Source organism: Mytilus trossulus, chromosome 3, assembly GCF_036588685.1.
Source record: "Mytilus trossulus isolate FHL-02 chromosome 3, PNRI_Mtr1.1.1.hap1, whole genome shotgun sequence".
Classification (NCBI taxonomy): Eukaryota; Metazoa; Mollusca; class Bivalvia; order Mytilida; family Mytilidae; genus Mytilus; species Mytilus trossulus.
The window spans coordinates 15,261,996-15,282,838 of NC_086375.1; the positions used below are offsets into that span (position 1 = coordinate 15,261,996).

The following is a 20,843-nucleotide window of genomic DNA, read 5'->3' on the forward strand; positions in this document are numbered from 1 at the left end:
TTTCAGGAGGATCATTGTACCACAAGATAGCTGAGCAAACAGAATTGTTCTCTGAAGAGGTATATACAAATTCATGTATAAAGGGAGATAATTACACTAACAGGAGTCACAAAATGTACAAGAACAACAGAGCTAAACAACGCCTAAAACCCAACTGCTTTATAAAAAAAAAAAAAAAAAAAATTGATGACAAAGCCAGACAAATGTAACAAACTCATGGTCCAGATATACTGAATTGTCTCCCTTTACCTATTTAATCCAACTGTCATAGAACTATCAAAGTACACAATTAAAAACCTGCACAACGTAGCAACAAAAGGATGACCACTTACTTAAATAGGAATGAAGAGGAAAATACTGCACACAATTTGATAAGTAGGATTGTTGTATTGCAAAGTTACGTAAAGAGGGTAGACAACTCTGTTTTTTTTTTAAATATTTTCAGGTTATACGATGGTACTTGTTCCAGTTAGCATCAGCTTTATCACATATACACGGCCATGACATTATACACAGGTAAATTAAACTGTTGACTGATGCATTATGGTTAAGATGAAAAAAGCTCTTATAATTTAAATTGGATATTGATTATTCAGATGTCTCTTGATAAAGGATAGCAGAATCAATGTTAAAGCCATATGAAACTAGTGATTGGTGAAAAATAATGTTTTCCAATTCTTGAACCAATGCATGTATATATCATAAACTTAGTCTTATGTGAACAGTTTATCATTTATTATGTAAATATATCGTAAAATCGTCAATTTGTTTTTCTCTCTGTCTGTTATGATGTGAAATATGGCAGCTCATTATACCCCCGCTTTAAAAAAGAGGGGTATACTGTTTTACCTCTTGAAACTTTCGTCACATTTTTCTCAGGAACTACAATACAAGGATTTCTGAAATTTGGTTTCAGGGTTTATCTAAGTCAGCTATACCGTGTGATGCGTTTTCAGATTGATCATTTGACAACTTCCTGTTTACCGAACACTTGTATGATTTACACATGATAGCCAAGTTGAAAATTTTCGTCACATTTTTCTCAGGAACTACAATACAAGGATTTCTTAAATTTGGTTTCATGGTTTATCTAAGTCAGCTATACCGTGTGATGCGTTTTCAGATTGATCACTTGACAACTTCCTGTTTACCGAACACTTGTATGATTTTACACATGATAGCCAAGTTGAAAATTTTCATCACATTTTTCTCAGGAACTACTATACAAGGATTTCTGAAATTTGGTTTCAGGATTTACATAAGTCAGCTATACCGTTTGATGCGTTTTCAGATTCATCACTCGACAACTTCCTGTTTACTGAACACTTGCATATTTTTACACTATTGATATTATCCACTTGCGGCAGGGGTATCATCAGTGAGCAGTAGCTCGCAGTTTCACTTGTTTATTGTCGTGTTTTGAAGCAGTAGTATCGATTGTCACCTTATAGTAACCAATCAACAAAGAAACATGGATATTGACCAGGTGTATAACGTGTACAATCAGATAATAGTTTATTTCAGCGACAGATCCTTGCATATTGCAAGCACCAGTATTTGCGAGAAGAGTCACACTTAGGTCACTTGCATACAGAAAATGTGTCTGCAAATTGCTACCTGGATATGAATTTAAAAATTTCTTTTTTTTGCAGAGATGTGAAGACGTTGAATATATTTATGAGTAAATCTAGCTTGTTGAAGCTTGGAGATTTTGGAATATCAAAAGTTTTAGAAACAGAATCCAAGATGGCTGACAGCGTAAGATGATCATTTTTTTCTTTATTTTGTAAATATTCTATACAAATACACAGGAGTAGTCTGGAAAAAAAGAGAATAAGAATATATATCCTAGCTATTTGGTGTAATAAAAATTAAGAGTTTTAACGCCAGATATGTTTCAATTACAAAATGTAATCAGTTACAGATTAAATCTAGGCACAATAGGAGCTCAAGTGGATAAACTTACTTGAGTAAAATTTGTGTTCCAATTTTTCAATTTGGAACCAATTCAAATGTGTAAATGTTATTTTATGGCTTGATAGTCATATCAAGATTAAAATTTCAAAAGGAAATGGTAAAAATGGTTTTTAATGTAGTATCAGTGATTGAGTATTTATGTAAAGTTTGAAAATTTAGTTTGTTGAAGAAAAAAATAGTTCGACTTTATTCAACATAAATTAATCTATTTTTTAGGTTGTTGGGACACCATATTATATGTCACCAGAGATTATACAAGGTGAAAAGTAAGTACTGTTAACAAACAGAAATAATTTATTTTTGGATGTAACACATCTTCTGATTGGCTGACGTTATTTTGTTATGAGCCCATATACATAATTTAGTCATGTGACTGTGACGTCATCAACGTTTTTTCATGGTTTTCTAGGGTTTAAAATAGATTATAAGAAAGGACTAATATTTTTTCTGTCTATTGGAAATAACATTAAAAATGTGGTGCACACTGTTAGATAACCCACTACACACCTTATTCAGTGTGCACCACATTTTTTATGTTATTTCTTCATAGACAGAAAAAATATTACAGTCATTCCTTAAATAAATTGAAAGATTGGCTGAAAATTTTGCTAGAAAAGCTGAGGGTTTTTTTAAAGACAAAATGTGTCAAAGAAAAAGACAACTCAAAGAACAAATAACAAAGAAGGAAAGACAAACAAATCCACAAAACACTACAGAAAAATTAGGTTTCCACTAAAATGGTCTAAGGAAAAATTTAAAGTGTTTCAAAACAACAAATCTTTTAAAAAGACCTTTAAATTGGTAGTATATAATTAAGGGGAGTAAAAATCAGAAACATTATAGGTTGGTGTCTTTGTTATTAAAATTTAATTGATTGAAAAATTGTTGGGAAATGATTCTATTTAGATTTTTTGACATTGACACCCCTTTTAAACTATACTGTCATGGATTGATGTTTGGTATCAGATATAACAAGAACTTAAATTTTATTTAGAGTAAAGGCACATATATAAAACATAAATTAAAATAAGCTGTAAGAGCTCTCACAACTTGCTATATAGACCAACTGCATATATACATACACACACTATACAAGCTAAACAAAAACACATGCAGCATAATAAAAAGCAATGACACAAGAGCACAAAAAATATCATCGAATATTTTCGTCCTTTCATCATTTGCTCTTAGCAAAACAACTATTATTTGTATTTTGTCAAGTGCTTGTATATTAACTTGTGAGCTACCCTTGCCAATGAAATCCAAGAAATTGATACCCTAATAAATATTGATGAATCCATAGAATATTTTCATCAACGTGACAAAAAAATAAATGTACATGATTTAAAGTGGTGTTTTATTATTAAGCCATTGAATTATTTTATTTCATTTATATAGATATGACCATAAAACAGATATATGGGCCCTTGGTTGTGTATTATATGAACTTCTAACATTTAAGAGAGTCTTCCAAGCCACTGTAAGTACTAAGGAATAAATAGTATTATATTAAACATATCTTTATTTTACAAATAATTCGACACAAATTGAAACAACATCTTTTCAATATACCACATAAAAAGTTATATTAAAATACGTGCATGCACCTGTCGTCAGCAGTACGCAAATTGATAATTCCAAATGAACAAAAGAAGATGTGAGGTAAACATCAATGAGACAGCAAGACAGTGAAGAAAAAACCAAAATCTAGGGTAAATTTTAAGAAATTAAAATTGATACTTTTAGCTGGTAGAGCATCAATTAAGGATAAAGATAAGCTAAAGATATTGATAGGTCATGGACCTCCTTTTCGAGATATTTGAGATTTAAAATATGGCGGGAAAAGGCTGACTCGGACTTATACCTTATATTTGCATTGGTATTATTTGGGTCTCAAAACAAAAGAATAAAAACCAAGAATCCTCTAAAATTTTGGTAAATGACTTTTCATGAGCTATTAAGTCTTATATGAAAAAATAAATGGGTGTTATGGGGCATAATATTTTACATTGTATTGTATGGAAAAACACCAAGGAGTCATTTTATACAAATTCCAAAACCTCACCTAAGTGGGTCAAAATCTTTAATTGTTTTTACATAGGCGGTAATGGTAACGTTTTTTCCTGTAGCTCAGTCCATATCGTTAACTTGGATATGTATGATAGCTTGTTTCGAAGCTGTGACACTTTCACATATGTGGTTAAATTTTCGGGGTACGAAGTGAGATTACTTTTTCCGTAAATTAGCAAACCCCGAACATCCTGTTGTGATGCCGCTCCTTGTGGTAAATTATCCCCTTTTTAACACAATAAGTTCTTTGAAAATTTAATACTTTGAACACATTCAATAGCTCCATAGTTTTTACACATTTATTCTATGTTCCTCTACTTTCCTAATCACCACAAATAATTAAGTTCAGTCATTTGCTAAAAATAGAAACATGTCCAATATCACTACACAGAGATTTTTTCTTTACACGTGACTTTTGAGTTCCTCATTTCAAGGCGCATTAGGGATGTTGTCCCATATTGTAATCCATACTTCTGATTTTTCCAAATATTTTTATGTGATCTTCATCGGTATAATATTCTAAATAAATGTTTGTATTTTTGTCCATTTCTGAAAAAAAATAAAGTTGTTTTAGCACTATAAGGCAATGACACTTTCGTCGCTATATTCATTTATTTTGAATACAATGAGTATGTATAAGTAATTTCTTCCAGATTACCTCCACTAGTCAAATCAAGGACAAAACTTCTGATTATAACCTTTAATTACAATACACAGACCCTGATAAAGCATTCTATAAAATTTTCTTGTGCCTTAAAGTGCATTTTGACAGAGAAATTATGCAAAACTGAAGGTTTTATAAAAAAAAAAACCACCAAAATAATTATTCTTACTAGTGGTAATCTTGTATTTAATACTGTTGAAACCGCTCTAAACTACTGGGAAAGTCATCCCTATCATATAATTAGAGTGCAATATAGTGCAAATTTTCAAAACTTGTCATTTCACATAATTCCATTTGAGAAAAAATGTTTTTTACATGTTTTTCAGTGAAAACCTTTTATCAGTGAGAAATCCACATGAGGTCTTAACGGAAACATTGTGACATCACATGTATTATGGCATCATTAAATAACGACAGATCAAAATAGCGCTAAATATAGTTTGCAGTGTTACGTGAGAAACAGTTGCCGCAAGATTTAACTCGAAATATTGAGTCCAAACGATCTGTAACTACGCCTTTTCATTTAATACCAAGACCATAGCAACAGTTTTCATATAAGCATATTTTTAACATTCTGACTGTAATTTCAATTGCATAAATACCAGAAATAAACAATTAGAGCTTGATTAATAAAACAAAATGCTTACCAGTTATTCAGGACTTTTTAAAACCTCTAGTTTGCCATCTCAGGTTGAAAAATAATGATACATTGTGTATATTGTGTATGTCTGGAACTGAAATAAGACCAAAAAAATTACTCAGGCTGTGTTATCATTTGATTTAAATACATAAGTATTATTGAGAGAGAAAAATCTATTCTTGAAAGTTTAATCACAAAGAAAGACAAATGCTTCTCCCTTGTGGCTTAGCCACCTTCATTTAAACCTTTTGTATTAGAACCATGGGTAGTAGCTAACTAGCGTAATAGTTGAATAGGTGCAGAAACATTGTTTTCAAGAAGGTTTGACCCTCCCCCTTTTTCACTGAGAAATGACAATATCCTTTGTTTTGCTCATGTGCATTAAAATAATAATTCATGATTTTCTAAAAACATGTAACTGTTTTTGTCTGTGTTTTTGTGCATATCATATCTACTGACCAGGGGTCAAATCATTGGATAAAGGCACATGCGATATTGAATCTCACATTACTCGTATGAAGTGTGTTATCTCCCTTGATTATCAGGTATTCCTGTAGACCAGAGTGATATTACATAACAAAGACTATATTGTGTCATGTTTACTTACAATTTAATAATATTTAAAAGTTATTTCTTGCCTTTTCAATGTAGTAAACACGGTTCGGATCTGTCGGAAGTAAACAAATTTATGATTGTGCCTAAAACAAGTGTTCAGCCCCGTGCTAGTAATGCATTTTAAAAGCGAAAATATTCTTGAGTTTTTGCTGATCTTTATCAATAACATTTATCTTAAACAATTTATAATATCTAGGTATAAATAAAAAACTACTTACCATCATTTTCAGTGGTGTACAAGGTGAAATCATCCATAAATCAGTCTGACAACCTCTGGAATTGAGCTTCTAATTTGGGTCAAAATCTTTAATTGTTTTTACATAGGCGGTAATGGTAACGTTTTTTCCTGTAGCTCAGTCCATATCGTTAACTTGGATATGTATGATAGCTTGTTTCGAAGCTGTGACACTTTCACATATGTGGTTAAATTTTCGGGGTACGAAGTGAGATTACTTTCCGTAAATTAGCAAATCCCAAACATCCTGTTGTGATGCGGCTCCTTGTGGTAAAATATCCCCTTTTTAACACAATAAGTTCTTTGAAAATTTAATACTTTGAACACATTCAATAGCTCCATAGTTTTTACACATTTATTCTATGTTCCTCTACTTTCCTAATCACCACAAATAATTAAGTTCAGTCATTTGCTAAAAATAGAAACATGTCCAATATCACTACACAGAGATTTTTTCTTTACACGTGACTTTTGAGTTCCTCATTTCAAGGCGCATTAGGGATGTTGTCCCAAGTACATCCTTAACATACAGTTTATATCAAAAGACAGATTTATGCACAATGTATCTGAACAGCTTTAGGTCTTGTACAGAGATGAAGATATTTCACAGAGACTTTCAAAATTCCATATTGATAAGTTTTGAAATTACAAAGAGATTCTGATTCCAATTTTTGTCAGGCAAGTTGACCTCATCTGGCGTTGCGGTCATAAAACTTTCAAGCACGATTTTCATACTCGGACTTGAAAATCAACCAATCAAAATACTGGATTTGGTGTTTTGAGCACTAATTTTGTACTCGAAGTTCTGAGTAAAGTTTTATGACCAAATACCCTGATTTTAGCTATCCATTTTATGTCCTGTTTTGGTCACACAGATCAAAATGTTTCTATGTTTTCAACATCCCTGGTTTTCAAATGTTTGAGTTTAATTGTTCTAGTTGGATGTAATTCAAGAAAAGTGTTTCCAATACACAAAATTTAAAGTGTTATTTTCATTTCAAAGTTCTGCAATCACAACTCAAGTACTAAAAGGACATACAATTAAAGACAACCATTTTATTAAGTTTTTTTTACTTGAGACAGGCACATAAGAGTGTGTTAAATTAGTAGTTGATTCTTTAGATATCAACTCTTTTGTACAAATATCAGTCAGTGGTATAAGGAAAGATATAAAAATGAACCTGCAATAAATCATAATATAATCAACCATGTTTTTTCCATTACAGAATCAACTACGTCTAGCTTACGAGATAGTGAAAGGTGATTACGAGGACATTAACCCACAGTATTCTCAGGAAATCAAAGATCTAGTCAAATCTACTCTACAGAAAAAATCAAAAGACAGGCCATCGTCAGAAGAAATATTATCTAGTCCAATATTTACGAAAGAAAACAGGTATGTACCTGTCTATTGTGGACACCATATAGTTGTTGGTTACCAATCAAAATAATGCAATATTTATGAAACAATGAAGTAGTTTTATTATACAATTATGGCCCTTAGAAAAGGTGAATATCCAAAATTGTCAACACAAGAAGGTTATTTAACTGAAGTGAAACAACTTTTAAGGGTTGACAATTTTGAATATTCATCGCTTCTAAAGATCCACAATTGTTTTATTTTATCAAACTAACAGCGGAATGTCCATTTGAACCATTGATATAATTACAAACACAAGTTAAAGCTTGTAAATATATTTGTTTTACAATTTCTCTTATATACAACAAAGGTAGATGCCTTTTGTAAAAATATTGATGGTCCTGAAAAGGACCGCTCACAAGAGATATCCTCAACAATAGATGCATGAATTAAGCCTTTTTTCTCTTCACTTCTCTATAATGTGAATGTTGCCATATTGTTTACTTACATCTGTGACACCATTTTCATGGGAGATAACTCGCTTAAACATCAAGAAACCAAAAAATGGTTATTTGCTGGTGAATAATAGGGTTATTAACTGCTTGTGTAAATTTTTAGGGTTATTCGTCCTTCCTTGCTATTAAATGAAATAAGCTGAATTATTCAACGTCACATGATCAGAAGTGTTTTAACAGAACAATCAATAACTTTACCTTTTAAGCTTTAAGTCTGTTCCCATTAAATGTTTTCAAACCAACAAAGTGTTATATACCATACCTTGCTACATATTACAGAAATAATGGAATATTATCTGTTTTTAATGAAATTATCTATGTAGCAGTTAAAGATAATAGTCTTGAAATACCTCCTTGTAGTAATGAAGATATGAAGAGGAAAGTCTGGGAATTAAACACACAATCTAGACGACTAAGATTACAGTCAGTAGCTTCAACAGAGACTGTACCAATCATCAAATCAAAATCTAGTGAGGTAGGTATTGAAACTGAAAAAGAAGAACTTGGATTAGTTAATTTTTAGCTTGCTTTTCTCATCACTTGGCGGTCGTCGTCGTCGTTAACAATTTTTCAAAACATCTTCTCCTCTGAAACTACTGAATGGATTTGAATGAAACTTAGCATGATTGTTCCTTAGATTATCCTGCACAAAGTGTGTGCTTCGATTTTTGATCCGTCAAAAAACATGGCCACCGTTACTTAAAATAGAACATAGGGGTCAAATGCAGTTTTTATTCGACCGTAAACTTTGAAAATTTTTTCGTCGTATATCACGTTGGCGTCGTCGTCGTCGTCCGAATACTTTTAGTTTTCGCACTCTAACTTTAGTAAAAGTGAAAAGAAATCTATGAAATTTTAACACAAGGTTAATGACCACAAAAGGAAGGTTGGGATTGATTTTGGGAGTTTTGGTCCCAACATTTTAGGAATAAGGGGCCAAAAAGGGCCCAAATAAGCATTTTCTTGGTTTTCGCACTATAACTTTAGTTTAAGTTAATAGAAATCTATGAAATGTTGACACAAGGTTTATGACCACAAAAGAAAGGTTGGGATTGATTTTGGGAGTTTTGGTTCAAACAGTTTAGGAATTAGGGGCCAAAAAAGGGCCCAAATAAGCATTATTTTTGGTTTTCGCACAATGAATTTAGTTTTAGAAAACAGAAATCAATGAAATTTAAACACAATGTTTATGACCACAAAAGAAAGTTTGGTATTGATTTTGGGAGTTTAGGTCCCAACAGTTAAGGAATTAGGGGCCAAAAAGGGACCCAAATAAGCATTTTTCTTGGTTTTCGCACCATAACTTTAGTATTTATAAATAGAAATCTATGAAATTTAAACATAAGGTTTATGACCATAAAAGGAAGGTTGGTATTGATTTTGGGAGTTTTGCTCCCAACAGTTTAGGAATAAAGGGCCCAAAGGGTCCAAAATTAAACTTTGTTTGATTTCATCAAAAATTGAATAATTGGGGTTCTTTGATATGCCGAATCTAACTGTGTATGTAGATTCTTAATTTTTGGTCCCGTTTTCAAATTGGTTTACATTAAGGTCCAAAGGGTCCAAACTTAAACTTTGTTTGATTTTGACAAAAATTGAATCCTTGGGGTTCTTTGATATGCTGAATCTAAAAATGTACTTAGATTTTTAATTATTGGCCCAGTTTTCAAGTTGGTCCAAATTGGGGTCCAAAATTTAAATTTGTTTGATTTCATCAAAAATTGAATAAACGGGGTTCTTTGATATTCCAAATCTAACTGTGTATGTAGATTCTTAATTTTTGGTCCAGTTTTCAAATTGGTCTACATTAAGGTCCAAAGGGTCCAAAATTAAACTTAGTTTGATTTTAACAAAAATTGAATTGTTGGGGTTCTTTGATATGCTGAATCTAAAAATGTACTTAGATTTTTTATTATTGGCCCACTTTTCAAGTTGGCCCAAATCGGGGTCCAAAATTAAACTTTGTTTGATTTCATCAAAAATTGAATAGTTGGGGTAATTTGATATGCCAAATCTAACTGTGTATGTAGATTCTTAATTTTTGGTCCTGTTTTATAATTGTTATACATTAAATTCCAAAGGGTCCAAAATTAAACTAAGTTTGATTTTAACAAAAATTGAATTCTTGGGCCTCTTTGATATGCTAAATCTAACTGTGTATGTAGATTCTTAATTTTTGGTCCCATTTTCAAATTGGTCGACATTAAGGTCCAAAGGGTCCCAAATTAAACTTTGTTTGATTTTATCAAAAATTGAATAGTTGGGGTTATTTGATATGCCAAATCTAACTGTGTATGTAGATTCTTAATTTTTGGTCCTGTTTTATAATTGTTCTACATTAAAGTCCAAAGGGTCCAAAATTAAACTAAGTTTGATTTTAACAAAAATTGAATTCTTGGGCCTCTTTGATATGCTGAATGTAAACATATACTTAGATTTTTGATTATGGGCCCAGTTTTCAAGTTGGTCCAAATTAGGATCCATAATTATTATTTTAAGTACTGTGCAATAGCAAGAAATTTTCAATTGCACAGTTATAAATGCAGCAATAGCAAGAAATCTTCAATTGCACAGTATTGTGCTATAGCAAGAAATCTTCAATTGCACAGTATTGTGCAATAGCAAATATTTTCAATTGCACAGTATTGCACAATAGCAAGAAATATCTAATTGCACAATATTATGCAATAGCAAGAAATTCTAATTGGATTTCAATTGGAGTTATCTTTCTTTGTCCAGAATAGTACTTGAATCGACTTAAAATCATTGTTTTATACAATATACAATGTATATTCACTTTTACTACCAACTGATAGATTAAAACAATCTTTACCATTCAGTCATTGTCAGTGATAACAAGCACTTTTTTACATTTTAATATTTTATGATGTATTTAAATGAGTAGTTATGTTGCAAACTTCATTAGAAATTTGAATTGATATTAGTTTTGAAATAAGGGAAAGGGGATGTGAAAAAAAAATGGGGGGGGGGGCAATTTTTTTCATTTCAGATTTCATAAATAAAAAGAAAATTTCTTCAAACATTTTTTTGAGAGGATTAATATTCAACAGCATGGTGAATTGCTCAAAGGCAAAACAATTTTTTTGGTAAGTTCATTAGACCACATTCATTCTGTGTCAGAAACCTATGCTGTGTCAACTATTTAATCACAATCCAAATTTAGAGCTGAATCCAGCTTGAATGTTGTGTCCATACTTGCCCCAACCGTTCAGGGTTCAACCTCTGCGGTGTATAAAGCTGCGCCCTGCGGAGCATCTGGTTGACTTATATCTCAAAAACGAAAGAATTTAGAGCAAATCTGACACGGGGTAAAAATGTTCATTAGGTCAAGATCTATCAGCCCTGAAATTTTCAGATGAATCAAACAAACCATTGTTGGGTTGCTGCCACTTAATTGGTTATTTTAAGGAAATTTTGCAGTTTTTGGTCATTATCTTGAATACTATTATAGATAAAGATAAACTGTAAACAGCAAAAATGATCAGCAAAGTAAGATCTACAAATAAGTTTTATATGACCAAAATTGTCAATTGACCCCTTAAGGGGTTATTGTCCTTTAATGACAATTTTTCACAATTTGTTCATCATATTTGCTAACTTTAAAAAATCTTCTCCTCTAAAACTACTCAACTAAATTCAACCAAACTTCAACTGAATGATTAGTAGGGTGTATAAAATAAAGTTTGTGCTTTATTTTTTATTTCGTCAAAAAACATGGCCGTCATGGCTAAAAATAGAACACAGGGTAAAATGCAGTTTTTGGCTTATATCTCAAAAACTCCAGCATTTAGAGCAAATAAGACAAGAAGTTAAAGTATTTATTAGGTCAAGGTCTACCTGTCCTGAAATTTTCAGCCGAATTGGGTAACTGTTTTTTCAGGTATAATGCCCCTGAATTGATGATTTTAAAGAAATTTTGCAGTTTTTGGTTATTATCTTGAATATTATTATAGATACAGATAAACTGTTCATAGCAAAAATGTTAAGCAAAGTAAGATCTACAAATAAGTCAATTTGACCAAAATTGTCAATTGACCCCTTAAGGAGTTATTGCTCTTTAAAGACTTTTTTCACAATTTGTTCATCATGTTGACTTACTTTATAAATCTGCTCTATTGAAACTGCTGTATCAATTTCAGCCAAACTTAGGCTAAATGAGTTTCAAAGTATCTAGTATAAATTTTATATTTCATTTCCTTGTATGTCAAGAAACATAGCTCCTATGGCTAAAATAGAACATAGGAGAAAATGATTTTTTTTTTTGCTTTTGAAGAAAAAAGGACGATTCAAAGAACATTTAAATAAATTGAAAAGCTAAAATAATCATTGATGAGAGATTTAACCAAAAAAATTAAGGTGAGCGATTCAGGCTCTTGAGAGCCTCTTGTTTCTACTGCTTTTGGTATATTATCAAATCAGTGATATTTTTTTATAACTGTAAAGTTACTTTTAGAGATTTTATTTTGGCTCTAAAAATATTGACTTTTGTTGTCTTTACAGCATAAATCATCTTTAAATTTTTTTTTAATTAGATTTCTTTCTAGTGGATGAACACAATTCAATCATTGTATGAAAATGTCCTGGTAATTAGAGTGGTTGCTCATATTTAAATGACTATGATAAATATTTCATTATATCATCAGGTGTACCAGTGGGGAGGTGGAAAGTTTACACCACAAAAACAAGATATATTTACTAAAGGCAAAAGTGCCGTGCAGGTAAGCTTGAACCAGGAAAGGAGGAGGTACAATCTAGGGCATCTGTGGCCTAAAAGTCAGATGTAATAAAATCTATCTTTGATTTGTATTATCACGCGTTGACACTATTTATTTCATTAACATTGCAATTTGGGTTTGAAATACACCCTTTTCATGGGTTATACAGTCATTTTTCAGAAATTGACTTAGTTTTATTTAAATTTGGATAATCTCCCTTATTATGTCATAGCCAGTCTTTGTTACCAAGGCTTTGCAAATATTCATATTTTCCACAAACCTTTCACTTGAAACTTACAGAATTTGATGGATATTGACTATACTACAATTATTTATTTATTTGTGGATTCAAAGAGCCAAATAAGCATTGAAATGTACCTTCTCCTTGAGAAATGTGCTTTTAAAAAGAGTTACTAGTCCAAATAAATATATTACCATCCAAAGTTACAAAGGAATAAAAATATCGGGCATCAATCTATCCCTCTCTCTGTGTCTGTAAATACAAAAAAGAAGATGTGGTATGATTGCAAATGAGACAACTGTCTACAAGAGACCAAAATGCCATTAAAGTTTGTTTGTCGTCTGTCTCTCTGGTCTTGTTGTCACTCTTTTTACAATTCTTGCCAGATTTTATCAGAGGTTTATATCAGGAATTTCTGAGACATTTTTTGAAAATCTGTGCTGATCAACTTTTATTGAAAGAGTCATTCCTCTTTGAAAATTGCATTGTATAAGCACTCTGACATGTGTTATTCTTACCAGTTTTTGTATCAAACTTATATCAAAGGTTTATTTCAGCAATGTATCTGCTAAATTATGTATTTCTGTTTGTCGGTTTGTTTGTTTGTCTGTCGGTTTTACCCACTTCAGGCTAAAGTTTTTGGTAAAGTTGGATCAATGTTAACTTAGTACACATGTTCCCTATGATATGATCTTTCTTATTTTAATTCCAAATTATATGATCTTTCTAATTTTAATTCCAAATTATATGATCTTTCTAATTTTAATTCCAAATTATATGATCTTTCTAATTTTAATTCCAAATTACAATTTTAGTCCCAATTTCATTGTCCACTGAACATAGAAAATGATTTTGTAAGTTGGGCATCCATGTATGTTGGACACATTCTTACTTCTTTACTAGATGCTGAATATTTCATGTCACTATTTAATGTTTTGGTTTGACCACGATGAGAATAAAATTTAAAAACTTAAAAATAAAAGCTAGAATTTATATTGATAAATAAATGTCATGATAAAAATAATCTAAATCAGACTTGTAGATAATTTATGGGAGTTTATTTTAGGTAGCTGTTGGAAATTCCCACTTTGCTGTTGTTACCATGGAGAAAGAACTGTATACATGGGCCGTAAGTAAACGTTTCTTATAAGTTTGTTTTGTGTAAACATATGTTTACCCTTAGTTTACTTCACTGGGTGTATATTGATCAATGTTACCATAAAAATATTTGTACATAAGTGTCTCATAAGTCTACATAAGGTTGAAAAAGTTGTTTCACTGATTTCATGCCTACATTACACTAAGATCAGTTAGTTAAAAAAAATAAAGAGGTGTTGTATGACTGACAATGTCAGAGACAACTATCCACAAAAGTTCAAATGAAGTGGATGTAAGCAATTATAGGCAACTGTGAAGCCTTCATTAATGAGAAAAAACTAAAATGCATAGTCCACTATAAAAGACCCCAAAATGAAAAAAAAACAATTCAATTGAGAAAACTGATGGCCTTATTTATATGTTTAGGATGTACCCATTGATTACCATTTAAAATATCTTTAATTTTTTTCAGAATGTACAGGGTGGAACAGAGATTGTAGGACAGTTAGGTCAGGGTAACAAATCTGCATACAAAGCCCCACAGAAAGTTGAGGGACCAACTGGAGCAGGCTTTATTCAGGCAGCATGTGGAGAGGACTTTACACTCGCTGTTACAGGTATAAAGATAGTACCATCATATGATTAATGAATGGTATTGTGATTGATGATAAAAGAACCAAAAAAAATTATAATTAATTTGGTTTCATGAAATATTATAATCATATAAAAAAAAACAAGACTGGATTTTCCCATGACCATGCATTAAAAATCTATCCCCTCCCCCCTGTTTTTTCCAATATTTTTAAACCATACATGGTAAACATTAATAGTAAATTATTTAAAAATATTTGCTGTTTTTGGAGAGAAAAAAAATCAGTTCAGTTGTTGTATGTATATGAAATCCCAGTCACTGTGTGTGATATGCTTTGTCTAACACTGCATAAACCATGGAGTTCCCTTTGAACGTTCACAAAATGAATTATGGGGAATTTAAAATGTAGAAATTGGGATTTTGATAAAAATGGTTTCTCCATCAAGAACAACAAATATCTTTTAAGGTTTTAGTGCATCATCTATTTAATTGGTTGATCAGTATGTTTCCAATATGCTACAAGAACTTGCCAATTACTTTCTTCAGAACCTTATGTTGTTTGGATGTATTTTGGTTTACATGCATGATTAGACATTTTTGTTTTTTTCATGCAGATGAAGGCCAGGTATATGCTAGTGGTTCAGATTATTATGGCTGCCTTGGTGTTGACAATGAAGAAGGTGATTCTGTACTTTCTCTCATACCAATAAACTTCTTCAGCAGCAGACCTGTGGAAGAAATATCCTGTGGGGACAACCACTGTGTGGCACTTACTAAGGAAGGAGATGTTTATACATGGGGATGTGGAGAGTTTGGTAAGTAACTAGAGTTATGTCCCCTTGTGTGGCACTTACTAAGGAAAGAGATGTCTATAAATGGGGATGTGGAGAGTTTGGTAAGTAAATAGAGTTATGTCCCCTTGTGTGGCACTTACTAAGGAAAGAGATGTCTATAAATGGGGATGTGGAGAGTTTGGTAAGTAAATAGAGTTATGTCCCCTTGTGTGGCACTAACTAAGGAAAGAGATGTCTATAAATGGGGATGTGGATAGTTTAGTAAGTAAATAGAGTTATGTCCCCTTGTGTGGCACTTACTAAGGAAGGAGATGTCTATACATGGGGATGTGGAGAGTTTGGTAAGTAAATAGAGTTATGTCCCCGTGTGTGGCACTTACTAAGGAAAGAGATGTCTATAAATGGGGATGTGGAGAGTTTGGTAAGTAAATAGAGTTATGTCCCCTTGTGTGGCACTAACTAAGGAAAGAGATGTCTATAAATGGGGATGTGGATAGTTTGGTAAGTAAATAGAGTTATGTCCCCTTGTGTGGCACTTACTAAGGAAGGAGATGTCTATACATGGGGATGTGGAGAGTTTGGTAAGTAAATAGAGTTATGTCCCCTTGTGTGGCACTTACTAAGGAAAGAGATGTCTATAAATGGGGATGTGGAGAGTTTGGTAAGTAAATAGAGTTATGTCCCCTTGTGTGGCACTAACTAAGGAAAGAGATGTCTATAAATGGGGATGTGGATAGTTTGGTAAGTAAATAGAGTTATGTCCCCTTGTGTGGCACTTACTAAGGAAGGAGATGTCTATACATGGGGATGTGGAGAGTTTGGTAAGTAAGAGTTATGTCCCCTTGTCTGTCGGGGTACCTACTGTTGTGAGTCTCTTACTACAAGGAACCAGATATCTGCAAAGTAAATAGATTTGGTAAGAGTTATTTCCCCTTGTATGCTGTGATGTCCTTACATTTGCAGCAGCTGTTTAATAATGCATAATATTTGGTAAGTTACAAAGTTTGCTCCACTAGTACCTTGCAAAGGAATCAAATGCTAACTTAGACGTAAGATTTAGTAAATTACAAGGCAAGCAACCTTGTACCTTTTAAATATGTAAGTAAGTGTCTTCTTGGGTTTTGTAATTATAAAAGTTACATCCATTCTTTAGAAATTTGGTGTTTACAATCATAGTGGCCCTCACAAAGAGTTATATTTATGCATTAGATGCGCAAAATATTTGCTCTATTTTAGAATTTGATGGAGTTACTTCCTGTTGCTTGGTATGTTCTTAACAATCTGTGTGTTTATATATGTGACTCTTAAAAAGAAATGTTCACACATGAGATTTAAAAAGTTTGCCAAATTACAGAGTTGTCTTCTCTTTAACTGCACTAAATAAAATGATTTATATCTATAGGGATAAAAAAGATTTTTGATAGTTAAAAGAGATAACCCTGTAGTTTTCTAGGACATCAATTTAAGGTACTGGTATTTTGAGACTTTTAAAATAGGAAATGTTATGATTTGCAAGGTTATGAGTTATCTTTCCATTATTTTATGAAAGTAAGAATTTCACTTTAACAGATGTTATTATACTCCTCTAGGAGATCGGGAAATTTCAATGAAAGTTGTCTATGGTCGATTTGCTTTGATAAAAAAAATTCATAATTACATATTCTGTTTATCAATTATTTATAAAAAGAAAAATATGTATTACAATTATAAATTTGGTATGCAACTTTGGATACTTCAACATTTTTAGTCTATATTTTCACAATAACAGTCATAAAAGTATGAATGTACAATGTATTTAGTATTAATAAGAATTGTTTTCATTTATTAGGTCGACTTGGTTTAAACAGTGAAGATGACCACTTTTCTCCTCAAAAGGTAAAAAAATTATTTGATAAATTAAAATAATGAGATTTTTGTATTTTAAGTGGTAGTTTCTTTGATTTAAGTTTCCTCATCACTCAATCCTTAGTGTGCTCTTCAGTTCTGATGAGAAAGGTAGTATTCTTTATGTAAATTTATAGATTATTGTTGGTCATCTTAACAAACTTGATTTTTTCGCTTATCTGATACAAGTTGAGATAACCAATGATTATAGATCTGTTATTGCTATTTTACCTATGACGATGTTGTTAATTTCATTGACAACCAGCATTTTTTTATATCATTCTTCTGTGCTAAGAAAGGAAATCATCAGTCAGTAAAATCAAAGGAAAAGTTTGTTAAATAGGAATAAAACAGTATATTATAAAACAATTACATTCTTCTCTCATTATTTGTACATTTGCTTTCTCACATTAAAGGGGCACTAGCAGTCAAATTCTTGGTCACCGATTTGACTCAAATTTTCATATTTGATTTATAACAATGTAAAACATTTATTCAAACTACCAAAAGTCTAAAATAAACCGTTTACACAGCATGAGGTAGATAATATGTAGGTTTCGTTTCGTGTGTATTTTAGTCCAGAAGCCATCTGATTAACTATCGATTTGACCTCAGATGACCATATAAACGATGTAAACATAAATAAAGATATGAATAGATTAAAGCAACATGTGCAATTGGATTTTTATACATTGTAGGTCTGTTTGAGTTTGTTTTATAGATTAAAAATATATATTTCTCATTGTTTTAACCATATAAGAATAATTTTATATGGATCAAATCAGTAATCAAATGATTTACCGTAGTTTAACTTTTATTGTTGACATTCTTTTCTTTAAATAACCAGTACTTGTACAATGCATGCGTTTTCAATCTCTAGCTAGCGGTCAAATTGAAATTCACATGAATATAAGGCTTTAATGACGTCGACTTATTCACTTGCAAGTGAATTAGTAATTATCAATGTTTCTTCGCTTCATTTGACAAAATTGAACCAATTTTTGCTGCTAAAATCGAATTTTTATTTCACTATATTTCTTTCATTATTGATTGAACCAAAAAAATCTTACTTTAGATTTTTTATATAACTCGTAGCTAGTGCCCCTTTAAAACTCAAGTAAGTTTTTAAAAATTACATTATAAAATGTATGTAGTATACACACATAGAAAACAAATAGTATATAGATATAGGAAGATGTGGTTTAAGTGCCAATGACAGTGACAATCCAAGTGACAATTTATAAAAGTAAGCCATTATAGATCAAAGTTCAGTCTTCAACACAAAACCTTGTCTCACACTGAACAGCAAGCTATAAAGGGACCAAAAATTATACTTGTGTAAAACCATTCAAACGGGAAAACCAACAGTCTAATCTATATAAATAACGAGAAACACTTATGAACCACATAAAGAAACGACATTTCTGAACATCAGAGTATGTTAACTTATGTTTCTCTTTTTTCATAGGTGAAAACTCCAGGAAAGCATTTGATCAAGCATGTTCTAGGGGGCAGTGAAGGGACATTCTTAATTACAACAACTGGTCGTGTTCTGGCCTGTGGTAGCAATGAACATAATATTCTAGGATTTAATTCAGAAATGTCTGGACTACGGAAGAGAAAACAGGTAGTTTTTGGATTCATAAAATCTATTTTTAGTCATTTTTGTTATCAGAAGGTGTATTTGAAGCACAATGAAAGTTGATCTGTATTGCTATTTCGAAATTTTTGCACTGTTTTGTTTATTGTGAAAAATTCCAACAGAAAAAAAACTTCCCTTTGGAATTTTGACAACATTTTGGTATTTCCAGAATTTGCAATAACTAATGTGACATTTTTGTCAATTTGACATTTGCAACATGAAATGCACAAATAATATTTCCCCAATTGGCAGTAAATTGTAATGTTTTCATTTTGAGGTAAAAAAAAAAAAAAAAAGAGTCAATTAAAGCACCATATTTCTAGTGCTAAGTGTTTTTAAGGATTTGAGTTTTAGATTTCCCTGTTTCGATATCCTGTCATTTTGCCTAAGAATGTTTTATGTTCAATAGCTATTTTATATGTTGTGTATATTTTATGATTCCAAAATTATTCTACCATAATATTTAAAGTATTTTTATGTTACAGATTTGTGATATATATCCTCTATATATTTTATTGTTGAGAGTTGTGAAATCCTGTATATTATATATTTTATATGTTATATTATGTGTATATTGATATCAAAAGTTAAGATATCCTGCATGGATATATAATTTATATATATATTCCAAAGTTGTGATATCCTGCGTATATTTTATATTACAGAGTTATGATATCCAGTCTATATTGTATATTCCAGAGTTATGATATCCTGTTTATATTGTATATTCCAGAGTTATGATATCCTGTTTATATTGTATATTCCAGAGTTATGATATCCTGTTTATATTGTATATTCCAGAGTTATGATATCCTGTTTATATTGTATATACCAGAGTTATGATATCCTGTTTATATTGTATATACCAGAGTTATGATATCCTGTTTATATTGTATATTCCAGAGTTATGATATCCTGTTTATATTGTATATACCAGAGTTATGATATCCTGTTTATTTTGCATATCACAGAGTTATGATATCCTGTTTATATTATATATTACAGAGTTATGATATCCAGTCTATATTGTATATTCCAGAGTTATGATATCCTGTTTATATTGTATATTCCAGAGTTATGATATCCTGTTTATATTGTATATACCAGAGTTATGATATCCTGTTTATATTGTATATTCCAGAGTTATGATATCCTGTTTATATTGTATATACCAGAGTTATGATATCCTGTTTATTTTGTATATCACAGAGTTATGATATCCAGTCTATATTGTATATTACAGAGTTATGATATCCAGTCTATATTGTATATTCCAGAGTTATGATATCCTGTTTATATTGTATATTCCAGAGTTATGATATCCTGTTTATATTGTATATTCCAGAGTTATGATATCCTGTGTATGTTAATATTTCAACGTTATCATATCATGTAATTATTTTATTTTCTAGAGTTATGATATCCCATGTAAATACACGTTCAGCACAGTTAAACCATTAGTACGCTATAATATAGTCTCCATAGCAACCAGTAATACACATTCAGCAGCTATAGATAGTAAGTAGATTTTTTTTTTAAACAGTAGTAGATAAAGTTGAATACACTTTTCCACTTTTATAAGCCATCTTCCCCAAAAAGACCTTTTTACTTAATTTAATGATAATTGTTTTCAGTTTTTACTGGTGCAGTATTTTTGTCCAATCTTTGAGGAAATTTAGATAAGCATGACTTAGCAATCCTATTTTTTTCTTATTGTCAATGGAACATGTGCCAACATATTTTTTCTGACTGGTCTCCAAAAACTTAACAAATGAAGTTG

The 20,843-nt window shown here is 31.2% G+C and overlaps 1 protein-coding gene across 1 annotated transcript in view; it reads left to right on the plus strand.

The window, feature by feature from the left end:
• LOC134710441 (serine/threonine-protein kinase Nek9-like) overlaps positions 1-20,843 on the plus strand; it is a 63,481-nt gene that overhangs the window by 4,483 nt on the left and 38,155 nt on the right. The window contains exons 3-16 of the mRNA XM_063570800.1: positions 7-59; positions 446-516; positions 1,653-1,758; positions 2,194-2,243; positions 3,376-3,457; positions 7,428-7,597; positions 8,437-8,551; positions 12,741-12,815; positions 14,120-14,182; positions 14,624-14,768; positions 15,358-15,558; positions 17,366-17,412; positions 18,890-19,048; positions 20,476-20,581. Coding sequence (XP_063426870.1) covers positions 7-59; positions 446-516; positions 1,653-1,758; positions 2,194-2,243; positions 3,376-3,457; positions 7,428-7,597; positions 8,437-8,551; positions 12,741-12,815; positions 14,120-14,182; positions 14,624-14,768; positions 15,358-15,558; positions 17,366-17,412; positions 18,890-19,048; positions 20,476-20,581 — 1,443 coding nt within the window. The remainder of the gene's footprint in view (positions 1-6; positions 60-445; positions 517-1,652; positions 1,759-2,193; positions 2,244-3,375; positions 3,458-7,427; positions 7,598-8,436; positions 8,552-12,740; positions 12,816-14,119; positions 14,183-14,623; positions 14,769-15,357; positions 15,559-17,365; positions 17,413-18,889; positions 19,049-20,475; positions 20,582-20,843) is intronic.